Consider the following 26214-nt stretch of genomic DNA (forward strand, 5'->3'; position numbering starts at 1 on the left):
CTTTTTTCTCAGCTTCTCAAGTGATTCCTCCTGGAGACTCCATTTCTCCCACCGCCTCATTCAGAGGCTGTAGCCACCAGTCAGTCCCCGCACTGGGCCTCCTTTCAGATTTCCCTCCTGCTTTTTCCTTTGCAGCCTTTCCTATTTCGTCTAAGTCAGAGGTAAAGGTGCTTCTGATTGCAACTATGCCACATTTCCTCTATCTGCCAGAGGCAGTTTTTTTGTTTTGTTTTGTCTTTTTGGGATTTGAGCCATTCAAATGGTATGTCTCTCCCATCTTAGGTCGATGACAATAAGACCTAAGAGGTCTTGACATTTCAGCCAAGACTGCTCTTTTACTCCTCAAATCCTGTTCCTTTTAGTGCCTGCACCCTTCTAAAAACTGGTTTTATAGACATTTTTGTTTGCTATTTTGGGATACCTTCCATTGCTGTACTGGTTTTGAGTATATCGTGACCTGATTTGATTTTCTCACCAACTCGGAGAATAAGTTAGTGCAATTTTTAAAAAAACAAACACAATTGTATAAAAGAAATGGAGACACAGAGAATTCATTTCACCCAGGTTACAACTGGTAACTGGCCGAGCCTCATTCCACCCCCTGCTCAGTCTCTACTTCTTCACTCCACAGAGATTTAGTAATCACTCACTTTGTGCCAGTGTACATCCATCTAGATTTTGGAAATGAGCACTTCAGTATAAAAAGCATAGGATTTGTTTAAGAATAAAATATTTACTTTTCATCTCTTTGCGAAAGTGATTTGTAGTCCTTGATACCAATTTATTTCAAGCCACAAAAATAATCAGTATATACATTTGGGCTTCATTGTAAGGCTCTTGCTGAACAAATATAAGATAGAAATAAAAACTAGACCAAAAGCTTTCATTAGGTAGTGGTAATTCTTTTCATACCAATCATTGTAAGGAGGCCCCTTTAAGATCAAACAGACTGTGCACAAATCCTCCAATGCTACTTAACTAGTTGGACAAGTTAGTCATCATTTTAAGCCTATTCTTCATCTTTAAAAGGAGAATAATGGTTTTGCTACATATATAAAGTGCTTAGGATAGTGCGAGTTACCTGGAAAGCACTTAATAAATATAGCTGCCTTTTCTTACCCGTCAACTGTAAATTTATCATGTTATTCACAGTGAGGAGTAAAATGTTTTAATAACAGGCAAACCAGTCTCATTCTTTCCCATCGTGCATCAAACTATCCTGGAAACACTATAAATAAGTGACTAAGTATATTTTAGTTTCACTGTCTCTTTTGTTTGTAGCCTACCATTTGATCGATGTGTTAATGAGAAATGAGTGACAAGGTAGCATGCAGGGCAACAATCCTAGGATGGTTGCAATCCACACCCTGGTTAATCACCTCACTTCATGGAAAGTTGGACTAAAACATTAGCTGAGAAAAATATATTGAGTTTTAGAAATGTGATGTGACCATAATTAGTTGCTTTCTTCTTTGCATTTACTACTTTAACATAGGACAGGAGTTTTCTAATTATCTTTAAAAGGTTTTTATTGAAACAGAAATTCATACACCTTTCTTTTGGGGAGGGAAGGGAGCAGCTTTCTTATTTGTTTGTTTGTTGTATTTTAAGAGGGGTGAAATTACTGATTTACCATTACATCTGTCCCATTTCTACATAAGATTAGAAAATGTATGATTTTAAAATCATCTTCAAAGCAACAAAATGATGTTCCAAATCAGAGATACAGCTGTTATGAGTTCTGCAAAACCTTTTCCTTAAAAAATGGAGCCATTTGCCTGCCTACACTGTTAATGAAAAATAAAAGGCACCTTTTGGTAAAGGAAGTGATTTCTAGTGTGTAAATTCTATTTTTTGATAAAGGATATTTGTTTGTCATTAGCCAACCCTTTACTTGCTCATAGTATAGATGTAACCACTTTCTATTAACTAAATATATACTAAAGTGTCTAGGTTCAGCCTTCCTTAAAGGTATAAATGATAGTGAATGCAAAATACTTTAACTGTAGCACACTGTTCAAATGTTTACTCTATAAATGGGAAAAACAAATGGATTCCTGTTTTTAAAAATTATGCATAGCCATTTACATTCCAGAACTAGGTCATATTTTGGGGGTGGTCAAATATGTATTTTTTATAATGATGCCTGCAGTTGCAAATGATTTTTGTTGAGACCTAAGAAACTAGACTGTATATTGTTAATGGAAAACATACTCTCCTAGACGAGTGATATTTTCATTTATTCTTTTTTATAATTAAATGTAGATGTTAGCATATAGACATTGATTTGTATTTGGCAAGTTTGGGATTCATGGGTGGGAAAAGCTCAGAAAACAGGTTTCTTAAAAACAAAATTGCTTTTTCCATAGAATCTATTTAAAAGACACTTTGGAGCAATACATTTTTTAAATAACAGAGAAGGTTGTTTTAAGTAACACAAGGGGGAAGACATGGTCGTCCATTACAGTGACAGCACTTAGCCATAATCATCATGACAGGAACATTAAAGGTAAAAGACTGTGAATAAAAGAATTTACTTGAGAAAGCCTAAGACTATTTTGAGTTGTCTGGTCCTGAGATATTTATCAAGCAGGGACCAGTACTTCTCAAAGAACTATAACTACTTAAGGGGTGATTTTTTGCCTTCCCTTTTCGAAACTGCTACCTTTTACAGTAACACAAAATGGTAGCTCTTAGTTTTAGTAGCCGAACAATTGATTCTAATTGTCTTCACTGTTCCCTCTTTTCTGTCACAGAATCGGAAGACTTTTTGATGGTACAGAGCCCATTGTTTTGGACAGTCTCAAACAGCACTATTTCATTGACAGAGATGGACAGATGTTCAGATATATCTTGAATTTTCTACGAACATCAAAACTCCTCATTCCTGATGATTTCAAGGTGAGGGATTCTTTTTAAATTACCAATAGCATAAATATATGATTTGTTTTGATGTGCTCCCCCTCAAAATATTTCTAGTTTTACATTTTTAACATATAACAACTTGAGAGGCATCAGAGGTCTCTGACTTGATTATACTTTCTTCATGAAATAGAGTACATGGTCATTAAAGGTTTATATTACCCAAGAACACTGCTTTTTAGTTAAAGAATTGAATTGCAATTCATTTTAATTCATTGAAAATAAGTTGGTTAAATCCAAAGCTTATTTCTGACACATCTTAGTGAGGTAGAGAATAAAAGAAAACTTCCTTAGCTCAATAGAGACTTTTTTCCTCCGAGAAATTTAAAGGAAACATACTTACACTAAAATTTTAGAATTGTTCCCTTTCAAGTTAGTAAAAAATGTTAAAGTTAGTCCCACATTATGCTGGCAAGTTGAGGCAATGGAATCAGATAAGAAGAGCAAATAGAAAGTGTTAATATTAAAAGTGAATATGCAAAAATGTAATCTTTGGAGCTGTTAATACTTCTTTAAAAAGAAAATTCTAAGGAATCAACTAAATTCTATTAGAACTAATAAAGAACTCATTAAAGCATTTAAATTTAGGATCAGTATATTACCATCAATAGCTTTTCTATAGAATAGCAAGATATAATGGAAAAATAAGATATAACGGAAAATATACCATTCACAGCAGTAACAAAAACTCTTAACACCTAGGAATAAACATAACAAGAAAAATGTAAAGCCTGGTTAAGAAAACTGCAAATGTCTACCTACAGTTATAAAAGAAGAATTGAATAAATGAAGGGACATTCTGTGTACCTGCACAGGAAACCTCAATATTGTTAAGATGTCAGCTGTCCCAAAATTACTCTACATATTCAATGCAAACGCATTTTATTTTTAAAATGAAATTTGATCATTTGTTTTTAAAATGAAATTTGATCCATTTATAAAGTTTGTGTAGTGGAAAATGCTTAAGAATAGCTGAATAGATTATTGGAGTTGTAATAGTGGTGGGCAGCGATAGATGTGTCTTACCGGACGTCAAAACATACTATGGAGTTATAGTAATAAAAAAGTCTGATTCTGACAGCGCTAAAATTTACAAATAGGGGCCCGCCCAGTGGCTCACGTGGTTTGCCGAGGTCTCTGGTTGGATTCCTACGTGGGCCAGTGAGCTGCGCCCTCTATAGCTAAGACTGTGAACAACGGCTCTCCCTGGAGCTGGGCTGCTGTGAGCAGCCGGATGTCGGCATGTGCTGCCCCGGGCTGCAGTGTGCTGCCGTGGGCTACCATGTGCGGCCATGAGCGGCCAGTGGCCAGTGTGAGTGGCCGGCAGCGGGCAAGGACTGCCGTGAGCTGCTGTGAGTAGCCAACCGATGACAGTCAACCAACCGACTGCCTCAGCGGGGAGGGTCGGTGGCGCAAGGCTCATAATACCAGCATGGGCCAGGGAGCTGTGTCCTACACAACTAGACTAAGAAATAACGACTTGAACTGGAATGGGTTGGAGGGGAGGCAGAAGAAGGGGAAAAATAAAATAAAATAAAATTTACAAATAGACCAGTGGAGAACCGGGTCCAGAGACAGATGTGTGTGTGTATAGGAATTTCACATGTTCTAAAGGTGAGAAAAGAATAACCAGAAATTGGCACTGAGATAATTAGCGCCCAGACATTTTGGGAAATTATAAAGCCAGAGCCCTATCTCATATCACAAGTTCACAAATATTCCAGAAATAAGGATAAAAATTAAAGCTGTAAAAGTATTAGAAAATATATAAAGGAATTTCTAAAAATATAATTTTGAGGCACAAAGGGCCTACCTAAGCAAGACTTAATACCCAGAAGGTATCCTTTAAATATCTTTTTGAATTAAAGATACCATATGCAAATAAACAATGTGTCAGACTAGAAAAATATTTGCAATGGAAAATCAATGCCTATCATAAAAGAGCTCCTAAAAATCAACCTGCAAGAATTTCCCAAAGAAAAACATAGAAATCACCTATAATCATTTGGAAAGATATTCAATCTTCCTAGTATCAGAGAAACAAAACTTAAATGAGATACTCCTTTTTATCCAACAGATTGTCCAAAATTTTTTTAAAGAAATTGATAATATACAGTCTTGGGGAATATCCATTGTGGTTGGGAGTTGAAAATTATTAAACATTTTTGGAGGGCAATTCAGCAGTAGTATTTACGTTTTCAAACATACATACTCTTTGATCTATCAATGCCATGTCTATTGATTTATCTTTTAGAAATAGTCACATATATATGCAAAGATATAGGTGCATAGGATATTTATTGTGGCCATATTTGTAACACTAAAAACTGAACAGAACTTAAAAAAAATGTTCAACAATGGCAGGTGCTTACAAATACAGAATATCCACACTATGGACTGTTTTAAAAGAATGTGGTAGTTCTCTGTCTGTTGATGTGTGTGTGGGGGGGGAATCACCAAAATTTTGTTGTTCAGTGAAAATGTTAAGTTCACAATATGTATTGTATGTGCCTATTTATGTAAAAAATTATGTATATGTACGTATAAACATAAAAAGATGTAGAAGAATAGACCCCAAATTAATAAGGGGTTCAGGGGACCTCTCATCCATCTTCTCCTTCAGACTGTTGAGCAACAGGGCATGTACACATTTATCTACATGAAAACAATTATATACATTGGGCTGGGAAATAAGAGTCATAACTGCAACCAGTGTGTGCAGTCCCCTGCAGCCGTGGAATGCGCCTGAGGAAGATTTGAGACCTTGTTACTCCCCAGTCAATGGCAAGTCCCAGAGCCTCTCAAAGAGTGTGCATCTAATGGTGCTGGGCGTGATTCCGGGATTTAAAGATATATGAAGTTAGTTTGTGCAGCATGGCTCCTAGATGAAAGTCAGCTGTTTCATCAATGACGATCGCTTCCACCTCAGGAAGGAAAACGTACTGAGAATCTCTTTCTAATATAGCGCCTTCCCAAAAGGTTTTGGAGGATAATCTTTAATGTACTGTACTGTATATACTCTTTCTTTCCATGACAATTTTCAAACCGGCCTTCCCCTCATGCCATTCCATCTGGCAAGCACCTTATGCAGAGGCCGAAGTGAAGTCTCCTTCCTCCAGCCCTCAGTCTAAATCTGGGGACACACATGCTCAGACAGGACCACAGAGAAAGCTAGCTGGCCGGGCTTAGACAGCAGGCCCCCAGGCTGCTTGGATGATCAGCTGCATAGTTGAGGACAGCAGACCGCTTCACACACTAGCTGCAGGTGGACAGAGGGCTAAGAAGAAAGTCAGAACTGCTTCTAGAAAACAAACACTGACCCCAAAATGAAGGTGAACAGGGCTGAGCCCTGCCCTGGGCACAAGAAGAAGTCTGGAGAGGGCCTGCTGTATGGAGGCACGGACTTCAGCCCCACTAATCAAACCTGGCACCACCCATGACAGGCGTTCACCAATCAGGCGTGAAGTTTTTCCTGTGTGGGAGAGCAATTAAGCGAGTAGAGAGAGAAGGGTTGAAGGTGTGACATAGCGGCAAGGGGGCGGTGAACTTTTTCTTACTCTCTCATGTTTTCCTGGAAGGAAGATAGTGGAGTTGGAAAAGGGGGTGAAGGAGGGAAATTTTAATTTTATTTCTGTTTTCAGGTGATTGCATTTCCAAATGCCCTCTCAGAATCTCCACCTGGATAGTTCATTGGCTACTTAAATTATGCTGCCCAAACATGAGCTGGCCATGCCCACCTCCCCTTCCCCACCGCCACCACCGTGAAACCTGCTCCTTTCCTTCGTGTCCTATCTCAGTAAAAGATGCATCACCTCCCACATACAGTTCATCAGTGAGACTATCCATAGTACCTTCAGGATATTTCTTGAATCAATCCACTCCTTATCACACCTTCCCAGTCCAAGGCCCAGCCACTCTGTGGGTGACCTAGAGTCGCTTCATAGTTGGTCTCCCGTCCCTCGACTCTCTCATCCACTCTCCATGTTGAAACCGGGAGACACTTTTTTCCATTAAACTTTTTATTTTGAGATCATTGTAAATTCTCATGCAGTTGTAAGAAGTAACAGAGAGCTCCTGTTACCCAGTTCCCGCCAATAGTAACATCTTGAAAAATTACAGTACAACATCACAACCAGGATATTAACATTGATACAGTGGAAGCACAGGACATTTCCATCACCACAAAGATCCCTCCTGTTGCCCCTTTATAGCCATACCATCCTCCCTCTTCCCCTCCTCCATCTTCCACCCCATCTCTCATCAAGAGACACTTTTTAAAAACGATAGTGCATCATGACTCACTCCTGCTTAAAACTCATAAGGAGCTTCCCAGTGTTCACGGAGGAAAGCACCGTATCCTTGTGAGAGCCCACAAGGTCCAGAAGGCTCTGGCCCCTGCCTACCTCACTTGACTCTTAACCTACACATATGCCTTATAGGACTTCGTGGTTTCTCAAACACATCATCTTTTTGCCCCCTTCAGAACAGACCGTTCTGTCTGCCTGATGCTCTTTCCCTGGCCTTTATTTGTCACTCAGGGCTCATTGTATTCATTACTAAGACGTCCTGTGCCTAGTCTAGTTTAGGTTTTCCTGTATCCCCCTGATTCTCTGTCGTCACACACAGTACATTTGTAATTACTCATCTCTGTTGTTTAACACTATACACCCAGCTGTAAGTTCCAAATGCTTTCAGCTACAAGTGTTGGAATAGTTGATCAACAGTGCCTTAAACGAATGGAGATTTGTTTTTCTCACGTAGGAAGTCAGAGGTCCGTAGTTGTTGGCAGGGATATCTGCTCAGTAATGTTATCAAGGACTAGAACTCTGATTTTTTGGTTTCCGTGCGGATGTTTTAGCCACGTGCTTGTCACCTCAAGGTCATAAGGTGACTGCCACAGCTCCAGGCATAATATCCTCATTCAGGGTGTGTAATAGGGGCAATAATACTTCGTCCTTGTCAGAAGATCCCAAGGAGACTTCCCTTTATAGCTCTAGCCAGAACTGAGCCTCCCCTAGCTGCAAAGGAGGCTGAAAAAGTGATTTTTAAACACGGCAGAAAAGGATCAAAAGAATAATAGGAGACCAGAAGCTAAATATAAGGCACTTCACTTCTACTTAGAGTCATATAGGACTAAATGGAAAATATAAAACTTGTATGTATAGAATATCATCATCTTAAGCTACTTATCAGGGTAATATATGAATTTATAATTCTCACAATTAAAAGAGATGCAGACTCCAGGGAATACAAAACAATTTGTGGGAAATTACAATTAGAGAAGTGATAATAGCTTTTAGTTGTATTTAGTTGTGTTTAATTGTATTATGTTCCAGAAAGTGAACTAGGTATTTTAAATACATTTAAATATGGCAGGCATTATTTTTCCTCCAAGAGCATTCAGGTTAGATGCTGAGGAGGGAAGAACTTCCGGAGTTAAGCAGTGGTGGATTGCAGAGGACAGTCCCTTGAGGACTCACCCAGTCACCGTTTCTTACTCCCTTAGGATCCCAGAGACCTGAGAGACCTGCTCTTCATCAATTCTAAGTACAGAACACACCCTTTACTTGTCTGAGGATTTAGCTGTAGCCCATGCTTCGGGAAAAAGATAAAAAGCATGTCAAGTGAAACTCACGTATCCCAGGGCCCTGAAATGTTTCCCACGAAACCTCTGGGTGACAGGTTATAAATTACAGGGTGTTCTGGAACCTGCAGGAGGGAGCAGCAGGAGAATGGAATCTGAGGTGGCCGTTCAGCCCTTGCGGCTGGTGGTAGAATTGCACCAACTGCAGCCAGTCTGTATGAATCACAGACACGGGCGCACAGGTGAGCTCTTAGTCTGCCTGTCCCGGAACAATATAATAGGTTCTTTCTTCCTCATCGGAGTTTATTTCCTGACCTTGGGAAAGGGACATAGCATTTGGCATTTGGAGAGGATTTCTTTTACAACATTTACTAGGGAGAGCATTCCTCGATTACCTGCTTTCCTCTCCAGCAGTTCAATGCTGGATTGAGCAATTGCATGCCCCTTAAAAATCTCATTCTGCAAATGTGCTGACTGAGCTAGATGCCCATGTGACATTTACAAATACAAAATTTAGGGAATTTTGTATTTCAGAACACTACTTAAGTGGCAGCCACTTGTGCTCTGTACCCACTGAAAGCTGTTGGAATCTGTTCTCTAGATAAAGCTGTTATAGAACTTCTCTGCAATGTTTTATTATGGATATGACTGTGTTATCCCTCTTCCCTTAATTTCCCCTCCCCACCAGTTATACTGATTTGTTCATTGTTGCTTTATTTTCTGCTTATGCATGTACGCATGCACACACACACAGTTCTAATTCCCAGTAACACCAGGAGTCCAGACCTCTGTTTCCCTTTTTGATGGAGAACCACAAAACTCTCTCTAGCTTTTATTCTGAACATCTTTGGTAAGTGTCCCCCCCTGTTGCTAACATCTTTTGTGGTCTCTGGATGAATGTCCCACCCTTTCTAGTTATAGAGAAATTTGCTGGCAGGCAGCCCCCAACTTACCTATTCCTGGCTTAAGTTAAAATTCTATTACCTATCTTTAAATAACTTAAAAAAAAAAAGATTTTATTGGGGAAGGGGAACAGTACTTTATTGGGGAACAGTGTGTACTTCCAGGACTTTTTTCCAAGTCAAGTTGGTGTCCTTTCAGTCTTAGTTGTGGAGGGCGCAGCTCAGCTCCAGGTCCAGTTGCCGTTGCTAGTTGCGGGGGGCGCCGCCCACCATCCTTTGCGGGACTCGAGGAATTGAACTGGCAACCTTGTGGCTGAGAGCCCACTGGCCCATGTGGGAATCGAACCGTCAGCCTTCGGAGTTAGGAGCACGGAGCTCTAACCCCCTGAGCCATTGGGCCGGCCCCTAAATAACTTTTAATATTATAGAAGAAGTATATGTACATTGTAGAAAATTTGAAAATATAGACAAGGAAAACATAGTTTAAATAGCATATTCCCACCGCTCAGAGATTGTCAGTGACAAAACGTTAGTACACAGCCTTCTGAATTTTCTATGCTTATTTTAGACAATAATCTCTACCTTTCCATTTTAGTAAAACTTCATTTCATTTAATACTGCAACCATATTCAAATTTCCCTTGTTGACCCCAAAATGTCCTTTACAGATGATTTTTCCAAGATGGTATTTGCTCCAAGATCACATATTGGATCCAGTTAGGTCCCTTCCTTTTATTATCTACCATAGTCCCTTTTCATGTGATGCTAACTTGCTAAAGAAACTGGGTCAGTTGTCCTACAGAATGTCCCACCATCTGGATTTGTCTGGTGGCCTTGTCATATGCACTTCAGCCCATTACTCGACCCCCTTATGTCCTGTAAACTGTAAGTTATATATAAAAACTTGTTGGGGTGAAACATCTTGGGGAGAAGTGATATTGTGTACTTCATATTACATCACATTTGCAGATACATGTGGTTGAATCTCCGTTAATGACACCACAACCATTTGATCAGGCTGGCTTACTTAGGGTGCATCAAAAATGATCTCTGTCAAGCTCAGAGGTTCTCAGCTTGTACTACTAACATCTTGAGCCAAATCATTCTTTGTGGTAGAATTTAAATTCTTTGTGGCTGTGCTGTGCGTTGTAGGCTATCGGGCAGCATCCCTGGCCTCTACCCACTAGGTGCCAGTAGCACTCCCCTTCCTAGTTATGACAACCAAGAATGTCTCCAGATACTCAATGTCCTCTAGGGGTCCTCTAGGGTCAAAATCACTTCCAGCTGAAGCCCAGTAGTCTAGCTTAAGGAAAAAAGGAAGAAAATATTTATGGGAAGGATACTAGTTTATCTCATCGAACTAGTGGGAGAGATCTCTCAGGTGGAACTCTGAAGATCTGTCATGAGACTTTGTGGGTTTCTAGAGCACTGCCCTTAATTTGGCTGTGCGCCAACCATGCCAGGGTCTCTTTTCCCTTCCTTGGTTTTACAGAGAGACCATATGATTGGTTCAGTTTGGCTCTGATGCTTATGCTTTAGCCAATCATCTGTGGCAACACAGACATGGCTTCTAAGTACCCACTCCTGAAGTTCAGACCTTCTCAGAGAAGGCAGAGTGATGAGTTGGGTGGACCCGCAAGAAGTTCGTTCTTCTCCAGTACCTGAGAGAGTACCCACTTAGAACGTCTGCTCCAGCCCATACTCTCAGCTGCTGCCACGTAAAATTTGCATCCCTGGTACAGAGACTGTTACTCTTAGTATTCCTATCCAGGCCCAGTTCTCTCCCTCTCCCAAGGTTACTCCCTCAGAGGCAGGACCAGCTGCAGGAACCAAGAAAGAAGACTGGGAGGCGGGCAAGGCAGCCAGCCCCAGCCCCCCCAGCTCCCCCAGACCCAGCATCTCTAGCCCCTGCCCTGGCCACACTCTACACATCAGGTCTCACTCCTGCAGCGTAGTGTCTAGGTAACTTGCTAAGCCAGGGTATGGCTTCAAAATGCAGATGAATCTGCCTTCAGCTCTGCCATCAGCACCTGGTCATTATCACCTATGTATACTTTAATCTTTCTCTGAGATTTGGAAGGTCGGGGGTGGAGATCGTGCCTGGGTAGAGAAAAGACACTGCCCCTTTTCTGTTTCCTTTAATAGCCATCAGGATAAATCTGAGGCTGGGTATCCTTGCCCCCAGAAAAACAAGAGTAGACAGGAAAAGCTGGAAGTGGGTGCCACTGGATAGGTGAACACTGGAAAAACTATTGTGGCCACCTCCAGCTCAAAAAACAATCTTTACAGGGAAGTAAGTCCTGCAGAGTTCTGCTTTGTGTTTTTGTTGTTGTTATTTTTTCTTTTTTTCTTTCTTAAGATGACCACTACTTGTGTGCTATGTTTGACATGTAAAATATAAAATATTTGCATTACCCCTCCTTTTCTTGGCACGTCTACTTGGCGGGTACCCTGATCTATACATAGCCTGCCTTCTGGGCATGCAAGCACTGCCAAGAGGGCCAGGAGCAGGACCCCACTGTCCCCAGCAGGGATAGGAGAATAGCTTCTAGAGCCCTTGGGAGGAATTGAAGCATTCCCCATAGAAGAACCCTGCTTTGCGCCCACAGTGCCCGGCATGGAATCTTAAAAAGACTGAGAGGTTGAGTTGCCTTTTGAGTATGAGAACCTGTCAACTACTATGTAAAACTTCAAGTACATTAGGAGTTAAATAAGCCTTTGAACTGTTTTGTGGAACTAGCACCTGTGTGTTGTAAGTTGAATTATGCCCCAAAGGTGTCTATATCCTAATCCCCAGAACCTATGACTATATTATCTTGTGGCAAAAGAGACCTTGCTGATGTGATTAAGGGTCTTGAGATGGGAGAGTATCCTGGATCATCCAGGTGGACCCAGGGAATCATAGGGGTCTTTATAAGTGAAAGAAGGAGGCAGGAGGGCCAGAGTCAGAGAAGTGATGAAGGAAGTGCTGTGATTGCTGTCCACAAACCGAGGAGTGTGGGCAGCCTCTGGAAGCTGAAGAAGACAAGGAAACCAATTCTCCCTAGAACCTCAAGAAGGAAGGCAGCCCTGCTGACACCTTATTTTAGCCCCGTGCTAAATAGACCCATTACAGACTTCTGACCTCCAGAAATGTGAGAGAATAAATCTGTGTTGTTTTAAGCCACCAATTTGTGGTCATTTCTTACAGCAGCCACAGGAAACCAATCCACTGTATATATCACTTTGCTCCCTCTAGGGAAAATGTTTTCTGAATTCCAAAATTTAATCAAGAAATAAGCTTTTGAAACATGGCCCATTTGCATTTTTGAAGTCCACTCATATTTACCTTCTTGTTCCATATACCTGTCTCCAGAGTCTTAGGGAAGCTCAGTTTATTCATCTCTAAAATGAGATCTTGACCTTCCTGCCTTGAAAAACTATTGTAAATTCCCAAAGAATAATTATTTTTAAAATATATACTCTAAGATTTTAAAATTATTTAACCATGATACGTAATAGGTCTGTGAATAACCTATTTCCCTTTAACTAGATATGAGGCTAAGCAAGAAATATGGATGATGGTTTCTTAATTAGAGAAGATAAAATTGGTATGGGAGCAGAGAAGAGTGGCATTTAGAACATTCTGGAGTTGCTTTGCTGAAAGCAAACGTGGATGCTTTGGATTCATTTCCTTTAAAAGAAGAACTGGGGCAGAACCTGCTGCTGCCCCATAAACTCCTGCCCATTTCCACTTCGTACCTTGCGCATAAAAGAATGAGTCGGCTAGCGTTTATAAAAACCAAAGAAAAGAATGGTGGGCATTGTCAGATAAGAACAGAGTCTTGAGGAAAGATTTCAAAAGATTCAGAGACCAGAAGGAAATGAGCACAAGACTAGAAAATCTGAAAGGAAACATGATAAACCCTAAAAAATATGGGATTTAGATAATAAAGTGAAATGATCCTGATTGAGTAAGGAAAGGAGGATGAGGTTTCTAAAGAAAGCAGCCTTGGGGCTGAGTTTGCTCTGCAGGTACTTGGAGAAGCCGAGGTTGGAAGCGTACTTGGGAAATGGAGAAAGACAAATACAAAGGAGGCTGCCAGGAAAATGAATGGCCAGCATGCACTTAACCGTGCAGAAAATGGTAACAACAACAAAAGGGAACCTTTTTAGTTCTAGGGCTGGCCGACTCTTGGAGGCAATTCAGCGCCAGAAGCTGATGGAGGAGTGAAACCCATGTGCTCAGCTGTTCTCCAGCGTCCGCTCCCCCCAGCGTAGACTAGACAGAACAGTGTGGTAAAGAAATGGAGCCCATGTAGTCAGGAGAGTAAAAGAACGAACGCCTGGTGACTTGAAGTACTTCCATGCCCATGAGATTACGTCCCAGGTGACAGATGACCTTTGGGGGAGCCTTTTTAAACCTTCACTTTAATAACACTACAGAGTCCTTGAGAAATCACTGAGCGGGGCCAAACGTCTAATAAGGGCCAGTGTTTCTCTAGTGTTCCAAGAGAACATAATGATGACTATGACCATTACGTAGAGAGGTACTCTGTCAGTCCATAGTGAGATTTCCAAGTGTATTATTACATACGTGGTTTGTGAACTCAGAGGAAACCAAAAGGTAGTGAAGATTCAGAGTCAGCATAAAGGGACTTGGTAGCCTCAGTGCCTTTGGGTTATTATGCTAGACAAACTGGTAGATCAGGGATTGTCGTAGACTAGACTCACAGAATATCAGGGCTGGCAGCAACTTTAATACACTTTACAGATAAGGAGACTAGAGCCCTAAATAGTCAAGGAGACTATCTAGGCCATTTGGAGACTTGGGCCTCTCACACCTGCAGCCTTCCCCCTCAGGAGTCCCACCCAAACACATGGTATTTCAACAAAACTCTGGCAAAGGCCACAATTATGGGCTGGATGATCTTAGACTTACAGGTTTTATAACTGCTTGAACAGTCAAAAGCCGGAGTCATGATTTATTACCTGAGCATCAACCTGACCAAAAGCCTGTCCTCTCAGTCCTCTAAGAAATGATTCATGTATAGAAACAGGACACCTAGTTGGAAACGACACAAAAATGAGAGGGAGACCTGGAACGTTGAGAAAGGGCATCCATATTTTCTCAGTACATTGGAACCAATTCAGAACCTACAGTATGCAATTCAAAGAGGGATAAATAATAAGAGGATTTAAAATTTTTCACAAATTCTGAATGAGGAAGACCTAGCTCAAGAGCAGCTCTTGTGAAAAAGGCATAGGGATTTCACTGTAAGCAAAATGTGAACAGAGTAATGGCACTGCCAAGAAAGCTAATATAGCCTTATGCTGTGTGGTAGGCAAAATAATGGCCCCCAAAAGATGTCCACTTCCTAATTCCTGGAAGCTATGAATATGCCATTTTACATGGCAAAAAGGACTTTGTAGATATGACTAAATTAAGGATCTTGAGAGAGGAAGATTATCCCAGATAATCCAGGGGGATTCAATGTACTCACAGGGGTTGTTATGAATGAAAAAAGGCAGAAAGATCAAAGTAAGAGGAGATGTGGCAACAGAAGCAGAGATAGGGCTGATTGATGCAGGACCCTAAGCCAAGGAACACAGGCAGCCTCTGAAAGCTGGAAAAGACAAGACAATGGATTCTCCCCTAGAGCTTCCAGAAGAAACACAGCTTTCATAACCCCTTTTTAGAGTTCTGGCTTCCAGAACTGTAAGAGAATAAATTTATGTTGTTTTAAGCCAATAAATTTGTGGTAAGTGTTACAGCAGCCATAGGAAACTAATACAGACTGCATTAACAGTGGTTAGAGTGTCTAACCCAGCAAAGGTGGTACAATGTGCTCATGAGGTCACATCTACAGTATTAGGGTCAGTTCTGGTTTGGGTTCAGAGAACATGTTGAGAAGGTCAAGTACATACCAGATGTTGAAGAACTTCAAAGTCATAACAAATAAAGAGGAGCTGAAAAGATTGGGTATTTTCAGCCTGAATAATCTGGAGACATCACAGTTGTCTTCAAATGTTTGAAGGATTAAGATCACTGAAACCCCAGAGGGCAGAATTAGGACAAATAAATTGCAATTACAGGGAAATTCAGATTATTTTAGCGAAGACATTTACAATAACCAGAGATACAGAGTAAATGCTATGCCTTATTAGGTAGTAGACTTCCCATCACTGAAAGTAATTGATCAGAGGCTGAATGGTCACTATTTAGTGACGTTAGAAAGGATTCCTCCATAGGGTCCAGACTGGTCAAGTAGACTGCTCTAAGTATCTTTAAGATTTGAGGACTTGAGGACTCTAGAAAGACAATACATATTTTCACTCGAGTCCAAATCTTCCTTGTGCTGAAACTTGTAATTAAATTTCATAGAAAAATAAAAAGCAGTAGCAGGACTTCGCGCTTCTGCTGCTTGTGTAACTTTCAAAGTAGCATTTAAATCTTTTTAAGAGCTGTCATCTTGATAAGTAAGTGAAGGATTGAGGTCAGCTTCTCACAGTTGACAAAGTCAGGTACATACCAGATGTTGGTGTACTCCAAAGTTGGCAAGGCCACCATCGTGGGGGGCCACAGGTTGACCAGGAGGAACCTGAAGTCTCCCCACTCCTATCCTCAGGCTGAGCTAGGGAACCTCAGTTCTGCCCTGTCTTAACAGTGGCCACCCCTCAGACTAGTTCTGAGTCCTCAAACCAAACAGTATCTCTGTGGGTCCGGAGTCTAAGCAGGGAGAAATATGTGGAATGAAGATTCTCAGCGCAATGGGACTCTCTCCTGTAGGGCACTAAGACTCCTATAGTGATGGAGCTGCATGGAGAGCACAGAATAAGGCAGCAGCCCATTCCGCTGACGAGTATCGATGATAGCATCTCGTGCAGGGCCCAGGTTTCTCAATAGAAAGTGGATGATCCAGCTAGAGGCCGACTAGTACTCTCTCACCTCTCCACACTGTTTTCTCTGGAAGCCTTCAATAATGCTGCAGTTGCTGCTTCATTTGCAAGAGAAAGCGCCAAGTGCCAAATTAAAACAGTTCTGTGGTCATCCTCTCCCCAGGCTCCATCCCTTCCAAAAGGCAGAGGCCTCTGACAGCGCTCACGCCCTGGGTTACAGCACTGACCTTCCTGCAACCACCAGGCACCGCCTGCCAACTGCAGCCCGGGGAACCAAGGCAGAAATGCCTACGTCAGTTGATTAAAATGTTCTCAGTTGACATGTCTGGACAAGTATCCACTTACCTCACACGCAGAGATGATTGTGGCCATAGCTACGTGTAGACATAATATTGACCTGCTTGATAACAGTGTTCCTAGGTGGTTGCCTCCCCACATCCTGCTTTGTCCTCCTCTTTAGTAGCTTGTTTGTGTGTCTTGATACCTGTTTGTTAGATTTCTGTTTTAATTCAACAGATTTTTTTTAAACGCAAGAGAAAAAGAAACCATACCTAAAGACTGGGTGATGGCGCTTTCAGAAGTGGACTAGCTTCCTTTACTGCACCTGTCTTATAGGAGTCGAGGCCTAATGTTGTTTGCCTCTCTCACTTCATGATGGGCGGCACCAATGGGTGGCTGAGGACGTTGTGTCAGTCTCCATAGGTCCTTCAGCCTCCGTCAAACCATCACAGATCAACTCCCAAGTGTAGATGAAAGTAGCGTACCCTCCGGGCATACACGCACCACCCCCAAATCTCCTGCGAGAAGTTCTGGAGCTGCCCCTGAAGGTGACCTGGTGTATAGGCTGCCAGTGAACAGAGCACAGCTGTGCCTCCTTCACCTCAGTCAATGTTGGGTTCCATCCGGCACCAAACCTTAAATACCCAAAGGCATTTTCCTACGAAAAGAGAAAAGTCTTGGGCGAATCCTTTCACGTACCAGTTTCCTCATCTGCAAAATAGGAATAATAAATGATTCCCAAGTCACTGGGCAATGATGGGGATTATAAGACTTAATTCATGTAAAGCAATTAAAAGAGGGTCCACCTGGCTCTTAATAGTTTTAGTTCCTTTTATAATCACTGAATGAATGAATGAATGAATGAAAATTAAATCTGTACAAATGTGTTATAAGTGAGAAATTTACACCCAGATTTGATTATTGATATAACAGGGGTATAATATCAATGTCCTCTTATATGTGGACATTTTCAGTACTTTCCGTTTGTATTTTGCACTGTAAAATGTGTGGGTGTTTTTTTTTTCAGGACTACACTTTGTTATATGAAGAGGCAAAATATTTTCAGCTTCAGCCCATGTTATTGGAGATGGAAAGATGGAAGCAGGACAGAGAAACTGGTCGCTTTTCAAGGCCCTGTGAGTGCCTTGTGGTACGTGTTGCCCCAGACCTCGGAGAAAGGATCACACTCAGTGGTGACAAATCCTTGATAGAAGAAGTGTTTCCAGAGATCGGCGACGTGATGTGTAACTCTGTCAACGCAGGCTGGAATCACGACTCAACGCACGTCATCAGATTTCCCCTGAATGGCTACTGTCACCTCAACTCTGTCCAGGTATAGCATTGTCATACATTGTGTGGCATCGAATGTCACTCTTAATGCTGTTACTTAACCTTGCCTTCCCATGGTATCTTTCCTCCAAAGAACTGGAAAACTCTCTTGTGGTAACGCTTCTGTTGGGTAGATACACATATTCACCCCTCCACAGCATTCATTCAATTGTTCCACAGATATTTATTGAACTTCTGCTATGTTCCCGGTTGCTGGTATGAGCACTGGAGATAGAGAAAAGAAAAAGAGAGACAACAGCTCTATTTTCATGGAACTTACATTATGGGACTGGAGTGGGGGGTAAACAATAACCAACATAAAAATGTTAGGTCGTGAGAAGAGGATATCTGGGATAGAGTATCTGGCAGAGGGACCAGCACATTCTGAAGACCCTGAGACAGGAGTATGTCTGGCATATTGAGGAATATCAGGAAAGCCAGTGCGGCTTGAAGAAAGTGCAGCTGGGACAGGAAGGGCCAAGAAGCCAGCGATAGCCAGGGGCAGATCGTGGATTGCCTCAGAGAGGCTGGTAAGCACTCTGGCATGTTTGGTTTGGGTTTATTTGGGTTTTGGTTCATTTGCTGGCATGAGTAAAATGGAAAGCCATATGAGGATTTTGATCAAAAGAGTCACGTGATGCAACTCGGATTTGAAAATGAGTATTCCAGCAGCTTGTGGAAGACAGTGCAAGCAAGGGGACCAGTCGCACATCACCAAGGGGAAAGTGATGGTCCAAGCAAGAGTTGAGAAGTGTCCAATTCTGAATATCTTGAATGTAGAACTAACAAAGTTTTCTAATGATGGCTGCAAGTTGTGAGATGGAAGCTAAGATTTTTGATGGAGGAACTAGATGGAATTGCCATTTTCCGAGATGGAGAAATCTATGGGAGAAGGAGACTTAAGGGTGGAATTCAGAAGTTTGGTTTACACCATGTATGGTGCCATGTGCCTCAGACATTGGTGGGCATGGCCATCATCTTAACTAATGTGTGCCAGCCCTGGGCTCAGGGTTGTGCATGCACTGTCTTCTTATAACAACCCTGATAGGTGAACACTGTTAATCCCTCTATCTTGCTGATGAGAAAACAGAGGCATACTTGAGTCTTGACTGCAGGTCTACAGGACTCAAAACGATTTGAAGACAATGGAATAGGGGTTCCACCTCCTTTTTAATTGGAATGGGCCCATGACTTTGTTCAATCAATATTGACCCAACAAAACCTCTCCCAAACTTCAAAGACTAGAAGCACCCACTCTGTCATTCTGCCTCTTGAGTATTCCACAACTATTTATAATTTTTTAAATTGATGAACAGATGTCTGAGAGCAGAACAGCAGAAACTGTTGGCAGAAGCTAAGCCTGGGCCATGCCAGAGGAAGGCACACTCTCGGGGGGTGCCCAGGTCCAGAAGTGCACCCATGCAGTGTTCCTGAGTCAGACCTCCTGACAGGCCTTCCCCTCTCCTCTCCTCTGCACGGAGGAAGGGGCAGAGCCGAGCTATTCAGAGCCCGGACAGAATTTCATCACTTCTCTAAGGCTCCATCTCTCATACAGAAAGCCTCTGCCCCACCCCTCAGGCCACTGAATAACTAACATAAATTCATGTGCCTGACAAGTTTCCTCATCATTCAAGTCTGATGAGATGTGGAAATTTTCCCATGGATTAACGTTGTCATATGACACAGCCATGACCCACTCTAGCTTCCTGCTCCTCCAACCAAAAAATAGGCACGGTCCTCTAGGCTTTCAGAGACTTCCAGATAAGGCACCAGAGACCCAAGACCCCATGGAGTGATTTTAATATTGTCCAATGATCATTAACATGAAGGAACTTTGCTATAGATGTTTAAAAAATAAAGGCCATCCCGCAAGGGATGGTGGGCTGTGCCCCCTGCAACGAGCAATGGCAACTGGACCTGGAGCTGAGCTGCGCCCTCCACAACTAAGACTGAAAGGAAACAACTTGACTTGGGGGAAAAAAATGTCCTGGAAGTACACACTGTTCCCCAATAAAGTCCTGTTCCCCTTCCCCAATAAAATCTTAAAAAAATAAAAAATAAAAAAATAATGGCCAAGGAGCATAAGCTATTTGCATCCTGTTGGAATAAGCTTTGACCACATCCAAGGTAACATTGGATCATACTGAATAATTATCTTATGCATATTGAACTCCCAGGGAAGCTTAGGGATTTCCTTATATTAGCAATTTAGCAACTATAACTGAAAGACATGATCAGAGTTCAGTTCTTTATCGTTCAAAGATCCCTCTACCTTTGTAATTCCTGTCCTCATCGCAGCAATGAATCCTTTCCAGTAAGAGGGTTTGGCCAAACAAACTGGACTTTTTCTTGCTGACAGGCTACATTCCTGTCCCTACTGGGGAAATCTGAGAGTGAGCTGTTCTTTGCCTTTTTATTCACCACAGCTCATACTGATTTTGAACTTACGGAGTGTCTTCGTTCTTCTCCTGACTGGTATACATGGGTATGCACTGTGACTGTATCTCCAGAAAGAGAGCCATGCAGGGTAGAACGTTCATTTTGTTCTCATGAGGACTTTTGCTTTAATTTGCCAACAGTTGAAGTTTTAATTTTCAGAAAGCGTACTCTTGCTGTCCAGTCTTATCTATTATATTATATCTAATCTTATCTATTATAATAGATAACCTATTTTACAAGATTGATTATACTCCATATAAAAGCAGGCGACCAAAAAAGAATAATAATTTTAAAAAACAGTAAGGGTTCACTTTACATTGACTACATTTTGAAAGTTATTTAATAACATTTTACTTCATTCAGAAAGACATTAGGCAGACATTTTTCTAAAGTTATGGTTGTCATCTTGCCTGTAGACAGATATAGAAGTAATTTAATTATATTCAGATCCTGGCAGGGAATATTTGCAAGTCTAATATTTGTTGGATTCCTAAAGAAACAGAATGCTCGAGTTCAGTTTCCTCTAATTTTGCTTATCTAAGAGATGTAGGTAGGAACTGTTTACGGAGTTTAAGAGTGTGTAGTGACAAACCCGGGGATCTTTCTGGCATTAGGTATTTGATTTCAGAATTAAAGAATAGATTAGGCTTATGTTTATAGGAAACATTTAGAATTTCTTTATTTTGGATATGTATTCTAATATATCACCATTGCATTTATTCCTGCCTTCCTGAATGCACGCAAGGCAATAAATCTATTCCAAATGTCACAAACTTGAAAACCTGGAGACAAACCTCCATTGTCTCCAGTAGTCCATTTGTTCTGCTATTTGAAATGACATCAATCTTCCAAGCTGAAATATATCAACTCGGTATTGGGAAACTTGAACAATGGCAGAGTTAAGAGTGGATGAGTTGAGAGTGAATCACGGTTAGTAAATTCAGATAATATCACTGACTTTCCATATCCTTCATCTCATAGAATATATTTTTGTGGTAAGTAAGCTTTGAAACATGAAACTTTTTTTTTTGTTTGTTTGTTTTTTGCAGAGAAGGTAGTGTCACACGTTTCCAAACAGACCTGAGTTGGAAACCCAATTCCATCACTTACTAACTGTGAGCCTCAATTTTCTCATCTATAAAATGAGCTACCACCACCCATTATGCCAAGTGGTTGTAATGATTAAATGAACTTGGCATGTGGAAAGCTAGCATGTATAGGCACAATTTAGGTATTAGAAACATTTGCTCTTTCCCTCCTGCCCTTTAATCCAGAATCTTCATTTGAAAGCAGAAACTCAAAAGAGATTTAGAGGTTGGATAAGCTTAACCAGAGCTGCACATGATCTCAAACTTTGGGACAGTTCTTTGGGTTGATTATGTGGCCAAAGGGCATATCTCACCCCTAACCAGATGGTTGTCTTGGCCCCTCGCAGGTCCTCGAGAGGTTGCAGCAAAGAGGATTTGAAATCGTGGGCTCCTGTGGGGGAGGAGTGGACTCGTCTCAGTTCAGCGAATATGTCCTGCGGCGAGAACTGAGGCGAACACCCCGTGGGCCCTCTGTCATCCGGATAAAGCAAGAGCCTCTGGACTAAACGGACATATTTCTTATGCAAAAAGGAAAAACCATACATAACGAATAACAGGGGACAAAACAAAAAAGGGACATTTACATGCAGTTGGGACAGCAAACCAAGTCCTGGACCTAGAATTGAATAAAAAGACACATTTATATCCAATAGAGACCACACCTGTATTCACATGGGAACAATTGGAATAGTGATATCCTCAAGGTGTAAAAAATATATAAATATATATATATATATACATATATATATATGTCAAAAGGTAGGAAATGCAAAAAAAAAATAAAAGTAAAGAAAAAAAAGGTGGTAGCTACAGTTGGTGCTGTGATGGCCGTGAAGTGTCCTGGGCCTCCCAAGGCCTCTGACCAATAAACAAGCCATGAGCAGTGAGGACGCATCTCCTTACAGTTTCCATTGCCAACAGCCATCCATTGTTTCTTTTTCTTTTGTCTTTCTTTTTCCTTTTTTTTTTTTTTTTGAAAAAAACATACCTTGAATTGAGTTTGTTTGCATATGGAGGTTTTATGTCTCTCTTTAGGCAGGGACCAGGCAGGATGTCAGAAAAACTCTTATGAGCACATTGCATTCAAAAGATGTTAGACATGACATTTTAAATGTAGTTTGTACAGAAGTCACACTTTTTGTTCGCCTCACAGATGTGAACTTTACTTTGTTTTTAAACTGATCAGTTTTGCAAAGGGGCCAGAATTATTACTTGTTAGAGTTGCTCCAGTTTGAGTCTGCTGCTTTCCTACAATTTTTCAAATTTTATAATGTATTAAATACAATAAACTCTGTTTAAAAAACAAGGTCTGTGTGAAACACACATGTTGGAGTGAGGTTATATTAAAATGAAATTTTCCTCTTTAAAATGTTCGGTGCTGAACATCAAAAAGAGGCCTAAAAGCTGAGGCCAGTTTTGAGGTCAAAACCCACTAAAGGATAAGGATGTTGTCACCTGTTCTGAACAGTTGTGTTTCCACTCAACAAGTATTCTCTCTTGTGCGTTGTTATTTTGCATTGGTTAGCAAGATAAATCTTCCTTCTTGTGAACTTTTTGTTTACAATTTCAAGTTCTCTATTGCTACAGTGCAAATCACACTAAGATTGCAGCTGAAAAAACATTTTGTTCTCTTGTGAGTGTGGTTCTCTTGTGGACTGGCCTTCACTGAGCTGCTTCTAGGCTGTGATGTCATCTGGGCTGTGACTGGCTGGGATATTCAAGACGGCTCCCCCACGGGACTGCCATTTGATTCTGGCTGTGGGCCTCTGGGTGTGTGTGGCTTGAGCCCCTCCCAGAATGGGAGCTGGGTTCCAAGAGGGAGTGTCCCAAGCGCAAGTGTTCCCAGAGGGAGCAAGCAGAAGCTGCAGTCTTCTGAAAGGCTAGGCCTGGAACGGCGAGGGGAACTTCTGTTGGTTCAATAGACCCAGAGCCAGCCCAAATTCAAGGGGAGTGAAAATAATACCCACCTTCTGATGGAGACAGTGACAAAGAATTTTTAGCCAGCTTGAACCTACTATAGCACCTGTCCAAAAGATCCAAAAAGTAGTGTATTTTGGCTTGGGAAGAAGTAGAGGAAAATCTCAGGGCCAGATGATCACTTTCTTATTAGCCAAAGAGGTAAGAAACCTGAGATTTCAATACCGCTTTGGAATTAAACCCTCAGCTTTTTCACAGCAGGAGTGATTCTGGAGGCTCCTCTGTCAGCCCTGCCAACACCTCTCTTCCCTACTTCCTCATTCCAGACAGTCAAACTGGCACGATGATAAGATTGACAGGTAAACTGTAATCTGTTTCTGCTATGAAGACGTTCCTGTGGTGATGGGCTATTTCCATCCAGAGCTTCCTTTCTTTTTTTAAATTAAAAAGTCTGTGCCTAAGGACACTAATAATGAAAATATCTCTGGCTTCTGAAACTAAAAGTAAGCTGATAATAGCTCCTATCACCCCCTGAAACAGAGAGGCAGCCCAAATGCTGAATTACTCTAATGACTGCCAGCCAGTCTTCCACATAGTTGTTTAATTTCCCCTTATTTGAGACTAATACACCACTGTCTCCGATGGGAGCCAGGACTGCTCCCACTGGCTGCTTGGTCATCCTTGTCCTGAAAAGAGAATGAAATTGCTGTATGATTTTACTTATAATCTATTCTCATTAGGCAGAATTTCCCTAAATCAAAGCAAGGGCCCCCACTTTGGGACTTTCTGCTGATTATTGTCATCGGTTAACATTTACCCAACATTCCCTGTGTGCACTTGGTACAGTCCCAATAAATTATTTCACCGAATTCCGTGCCTTAGCTATTAATCCACTTTGTTCTTTTCTAAGTTCTTATGCCCATTTATATAACTATAACCCATCTACACATTCTACAAAAACTCTGATCCAATTCAAGGGAGCAACCATATCACATGTAATTTTCACGTTTGTAGGTCTTAAAACATATGGATTCTTAGATACCAAAGTACTTCAGGAAAGAGCTGATCAATCAAAATATAATTGAGTCACAGATGTATTTTTCCCTACCTTTTATTATCCAATACACAGCTCGTATTCATATTTCATCAGTTGTCCCAATAAGAATCTTTACAGCTATGCTTACTTTCCCTCTAGAGGATCTGATTAAGATCCATGTGTTGCATTTATTAGACTCTAAATTAGAAAGATTCCCCCCACCCTTCCCCCTTTATTTTTTTTGGTCTTCTATGGCACTGATTTATTTGAAGAATCTAGGTCAATTGTTTTGTAGTTTGTTGTCAATCTGGATTTGTCTGGCTGTTCCCTCATTGGTAGAGTCAGGTTAATTTTTTTTCTTTTTTATATGTGTACAACATAGGTGATGTTATGTCCTTCTCATTGCTTCACATCGCAAGGGTCAGTTTGGCCCATAATAGTGACAGTGATTTTTTTTCTATCTGTTTTTATTTTCTGCTAATGTAAATCTTATTGCATGTCAGTTACGGTTTTTCTTTGGTGATGCTAATTTTGACCCCTTGGTTGAAATAACAGTCACCAGATTTCTCCAATGTAAAAGTAGCTTTCCTCTTTGTAATTAATAAGTAATCTGTGGGATAAATCCGTGAGGCTGTGCAAATATTCTGTTCCTCGACACACTTTCACCTAATGATTTGAACATTCATTGGTAATCTTTTCCTGAATCAATGATTACCCTGGTGGTTATAAAAATGTACTTTTAAAAAAGCTACTGTTGCCTGCACCTTTGGTATTTGAAATAACCCATTTTTGTTTTAGCAAAATACATTTCCTTAGTCTAGGGCACACAAACATCAACCTCTGATCTGCCCTTTTCTAAGAAGCATTTTAGAAAAATAGAACGAAGCAAGCCACTTCTAAACTGGTTTCTAAATATTAGGTGAGTTTCTACATAGAAATAATAATAACAGCTATGCACTTAATGTTTGCTCTGTGCCAATCACCTTAATTTGCATTAACTCATTGAATCCTTTTGACCGCACTAGAAGTTGTATTATCCCCATTTCTCAGTTAAAGAAACTAAAACTCTAAGACAGCAAATAAATGATATGATAAAGGCTAATGTTCATTTCAGCTTTATAGAGACGGCTCAAAACAAACTGAGAAAAAGTAAATTTTCATGTTGTAATAGGATGAGGAAGAAGGTAGATTATGAATTAATAGCATTTTCTCTTCTGCGTGGAAATGTATTCCTGTATTTAAATATTTTGAGCATCCCTAACAATATGTTGGCCACTTAGTCTGGTGGTACTATGATGACCGTGACATGGTTTTTGCCATAGGGTACGGGGGGCGGGGGGGACCTACTCATCAAGTGGCAGAATTAGGGGAATTACATAGTACAAGGTACTATGGGATATGTGTCATTTCATATTTATAAACCAAAGATTATAGCAATGCTAAATGATAAGGGAGTACATCTGCTTGGGGAAATTAGAGAAGCATCATAAGGGAAGTGGCACTTAAAAGATGGGTAAGCTTTCGCAAGGATAGAGGAAGGTCAGAGGCTCAGAGCTGGGGAAGCATAAGGTGGGTTCAGAGCATGGAGTGGGCTGCAGCTGCGTTAATTGGGGAAGGGTGGAACATGGCTGGAAAAGGAAGGTGGAATTGGACTGGAGAGAGGAATTGAATGCCAGGCTAGGGATTCAACTTCAGTCAGGAGGTGTTGAAGAATCATAGAAGGTGGGCTCTGTAGATATGAGATCAGACAATTAAGTTTGTGAACTCATCCTATAAAAAGTGCTACATACTTTATTGCTGAATATCACTACGGTCACCGGAATACTCTCCTTGGGAAGCT

General features: G+C 41.0%; 1 protein-coding gene across 3 annotated transcripts in view; it reads left to right on the forward strand.

The window, feature by feature from the left end:
- Positions 1-25469, forward strand: part of KCTD1 (potassium channel tetramerization domain containing 1) — a 174116-nt gene extending 148647 nt beyond the window's left edge. For all 3 annotated transcript variants that reach the window (XM_081078324.1, XM_081078325.1, XM_081078323.1), the window contains exons 3-5: positions 2757-2901; positions 17593-17898; positions 21769-25469. In XM_081078324.1, coding sequence (XP_080934450.1) covers positions 2757-2901; positions 17593-17898; positions 21769-21927 — 610 coding nt within the window. In that variant the 3' untranslated portion in view covers positions 21928-25469. The remainder of the gene's footprint in view (positions 1-2756; positions 2902-17592; positions 17899-21768) is intronic.
- The last annotated feature ends 745 nt before the right edge of the window (positions 25470-26214 follow it).

This window comes from Rhinolophus hipposideros (genome assembly GCF_964194185.1).
Source record: "Rhinolophus hipposideros genome assembly, chromosome: 17".
Classification (NCBI taxonomy): domain Eukaryota; kingdom Metazoa; phylum Chordata; class Mammalia; order Chiroptera; family Rhinolophidae; genus Rhinolophus; species Rhinolophus hipposideros.